This window comes from Chinchilla lanigera, unplaced genomic scaffold (genome assembly GCF_000276665.1).
Source record: "Chinchilla lanigera isolate Chin_1 unplaced genomic scaffold, ChiLan1.0 scaffold00006, whole genome shotgun sequence".
Lineage (NCBI taxonomy): Eukaryota > Metazoa > Chordata > Mammalia > Rodentia > Chinchillidae > Chinchilla > Chinchilla lanigera.
The window spans coordinates 33,435,973-33,439,729 of NW_004955407.1; the positions used below are offsets into that span (position 1 = coordinate 33,435,973).

A 3,757-nucleotide genomic window follows, 5' to 3' on the forward strand; every position below is an offset into this window, starting at 1 on the left:
AAGTGGAGGCTCCCTTTCATCAGAGGGAAGATGATTGACAGGTGAGAGGGATGATTGACAGTTTAAAGTATGACTTGGTTCTACTTCAGGATCATTTTCTTCATTCACCAAAAACATTCTCATTTCTCTACTTTCTGAGAGGTGTTTTAGAGACACCAGGCTACAAGAGCTGAATGATACACATTTATCTTACCTCTTCCCAGTGTTATTTAGAACTGAGGTTTTAGAATGCAGGAAGATCATGCTCCCTGTGGATTAATCCATTAGGAACAGTAAAGCCAGCATCTTAGCAAAGAGCACACAGGAAAAAGAATCTAGTAAACAAAGGTGTGTGTGTGTGTGTGTGTGTGTGTGTGTGTGTGTGTGTTTGGTGTTGCCAGTAGAGCATATGGCTTGGGATAAATAATTGACTTTGTTTTCTTATCAGATTTTCTTATCTACAGACAGGGAGATCACTCATTTTATTCACTTTCCACTGCCTGCCTGCACTGTTAAGGTAGACTGGAATCCCGGCAGGAAAGTTCATCAGGGCCCCGTGAAAATGCATTTGATTGACAGGAACTCAGGCTATGTCCTCCCTTAAATCCTTGCTGTTGGGATATGTCCTTGCTTTAGAGAACAGCCACGTTAGGGAAAGGGAGGGGAAAAGGAGCCAGTAAAGGAGACCAACAAGGGAAGGGAAACTCCAACGTGCAGGGTCCTGGACAGCAAAGAAAAGACTGTCCAGGAGGCAGAGGGGTCCCTGAGAGGGGCTGCCTGGGGAACAGCTCAGGGGTGATGGAGTGGGTGAGCACAGACCACAGGGGCTGGAGGAGAGACACCGCTGGAGAAACGTGGCTAACAAGGCCAAGTTGAGAGTGCAACAGGTTAAGAGACTTGTATATGACCAAGGGCAGGAGGAAGAAGCCTGTGCTTAGGGTTAGGGCTAGGGAGGATCAAGTACAGGCATTCTAGAATGGGAGACTATAGTCCATGTCACATATGCGTGTAGTGGAAAGTAAGGTGTCAATAACCATTTGTAGATTGACTGACGGTGGCTCAGTTTACCTTGGCTGATAGACATTGAGATGTGTGGTATGGGGGTTCACCGTACAGATCTGGACCTCTGTATAATTTGGGGCAAGTTACTGAAGCTCTCTGAAGCCTTATATCCTTTGTGTGTAAAATGAAAGGAATGATAATATTCATCTTTGTGGTGAGAAGTGACTGTTATTACATGCAAAACACCTACAGTGATTCCTAGCTCATGGTGCATGTTCAAAATGTTAGATCTTGTCATAAAAAATAACAGCTACACTTGGGAATTAATGATGGAGTGCTCAAGGTCAAGTCTCATTATACAGAAATAGGAACTAAGGAGGCACAAGTGATTAAACTGACCCGGGGCATATTCTGAAGTTTTTTTTTTTTTTTTTTTTAAATATATGTGGATTCCAACTTCTGCTATTTTTCTTTTCTATCCCCCTACCCTGAAGAACTTATTTAAAAATTAACCAAAACTTCTGATTAATCAAATCTTCAACACCTACTATAGTAAATGTTTAGAGACCCTAACAAGTAGTCATTTTGTAAACTGATCCTGCAATGCTTTATAATTCTATACGCTGCTATAAAAAGTTAAAATTATTTTGGTTAAGTTTGTAGTTTCAATCGGAAGATACTAAATTTGCAGCAGCATGCTTCATGATTTTTAAGAAAAAAAATTCTTGTAATGAAGCCACTAGCATTTATATTTTTTTTTAAAAAGCCACCAGCAACAATTTATTAAAAAAAGATTGAGGGCAAAAATCAAGGTAGCTGTCTTCTTTCTCCCTTTGAGAAATGAAAGGAGTCTGTGGGTGGCCAGCAGCTTGGGAGGGTTCTGGGGTGCTGATTCCCCAGTGGGGCATTATGCAATCAGGCTAATTCCCTTATACCACCTGTTAAGTTAGAGGGAGGGGTAGAGGAAGAATCCAGATCCTCACTCATGCGGCATTAGGAAAAACTATGGGGCTTCCAAGAGGAAATGCTCCAAGTTGAAGTCCAGAGCCTTGGTCTTCGGCTTGGCATACAAATGCTGAGTTCTCAATTTCTTATTCCCAAAGTGGGCCATGTAATTGACGACAGGAAGGACAGTTGAAATGGGGGCCATCCTAGAAAAATCTGTAACTCACTTCTTTAGCGTATGCTACTTTTAAACAAAGGTGAAGGTAGTTGGCACTAATTAATTTAGATTCGCTACCAGTGTGGTTCCTCTTTAGAAGAACGTGAGTTGTTGCTAAGTCTAAAAACAGAAAATGTTAAAACCCAGACAATCACAGAAAAGCTTATTTTCTAACGACCCTCCTCACTTTTGTGAAGTACAGAGACGAAAGACTTACAATTAAGGTAGGGTCTCTAGGTAAGGTGACAAAAGTATTCTCCATTTGTGGTTTACGTGGAATACACGGTTAATCCACTGAGTTACACCAGCACCTTCGTCTAGGTCTCAGTGGTGGCGAACCTATGGCACGTGTGTTATTGTGTTTTTAGACAAAAGACGTTAATGCATGATTTTTTTTAAAAAAAATGGAAACCTCCGTATTTAGATTAAACTGAAGTGCTGGCATTTTGCGGTAAGTGGGTTTTGGGTTGCAGTTTGGCACTTGGTCTCCAAAAGGTTCACCATCACTGGTCTGAGAACTCGGAAGTGTTGAGTGCGGACACAGCCTTCAGACAGCGTGGATGAAAAGTTTTGTTTCTACTGTTATGTGTGTGACCTTGGACTAGTTACATTATCTCTGTATGTGTATATTTCCTAAAATAGGGTTAATAGTACTTGCTTCACAGGGCTGTTATGAGAATTTTATGAGATACCCAGGACAGCCTTAGCATGGTGCCTGACACAGAGTAAGTGCTCAATAAATTTTACCAATTATCATTAAAGCACTTCAAGGTTGACAAATACTTTGCTTACAGACCTTTTTAATGGGACAAGGAAGGGGCAGAGGTGGCAGTTCTACTCAATCTCAAAAAGGGGAGGAGGTGCAGAAAATTACACTTAGTACCAGCAGCGAGCAGCGGCTCCAGGCAGAGATGAACCCTGGGGCTCCTCCCAGGGCTGGGGGAGTGCAGGTTGTGTCCCCCTCGCGCCCCTCATTCCCTTCTCCGGGGGCATGCTGTCAATCCCAGACGGTAGCTAAACCCTCCATCTTCGATTGGCGATAGTTGCTGAGGAAACATTTGAAGAATACTGGATAGAGTCAAAGTATTAGCCTTCCCTCGGCAACCACACGTGGGGCAGGCCAGGCGGGTACAACGGATGTCCGCGTCACCCCCACCGGCTCTGCGCCAGGGCGTCCTTCGCGGTTTATGTGCATCCCCGCTTTCCGCAAAAGCTGCTCTCCCAAGGTCACGCAGCAGCCCCGGGATGGGGCCGGCCCTGCAACCGCGCGCTGCCTGCAGCCCAGGGCCAGTGACCCCAGGACCAAGGAGGGGACGTCCGCTGGCCGCGGGCTGTGCGCGGGGAGCTAGTGGCAGCCCCGCCCACTCCGAGCGGGGATGCTCGGAAGCCCCGCAGGCAGCCCGGAGAGCCCCGAGTCCGGGCCGCGACCCGCTCTTCTCGGGAAGGTCCCCCGCAGAGGGGGAGTCGCGGGCCAGGGGCGCGCGCAAGGACGAGACCGCAGAGCCGCGCACGCGCACACGCTCGCCCGCCGCCCAGGAGCAGACGGAAGGGATGGAAAGTTCCAGCCGGTTCGAGAGCCGTAGGTAGAAGGCGCGGCGCGGGGGCGGGGCCGCG

At 46.7% G+C, this 3,757-nt stretch overlaps 1 protein-coding gene across 2 annotated transcripts in view; it reads left to right on the forward strand.

Moving 5' to 3' along the window:
- The first annotated feature begins 2,935 nt into the window (after positions 1-2,935).
- The window catches only part of LOC106146631 (EP300-interacting inhibitor of differentiation 2-like), a 21,978-nt gene continuing 21,156 nt past the window's right edge, over positions 2,936-3,757 (forward strand). The window contains exon 1 of one of the 2 annotated variants that reach the window (XM_013504395.1): positions 2,936-3,726. In XM_013504395.1, coding sequence (XP_013359849.1) covers positions 3,281-3,726 — 446 coding nt within the window. In that variant the 5' untranslated portion in view covers positions 2,936-3,280. The remainder of the gene's footprint in view (positions 3,727-3,757) is intronic. The other variant, XM_013504396.1, reaches the window with a different exon arrangement.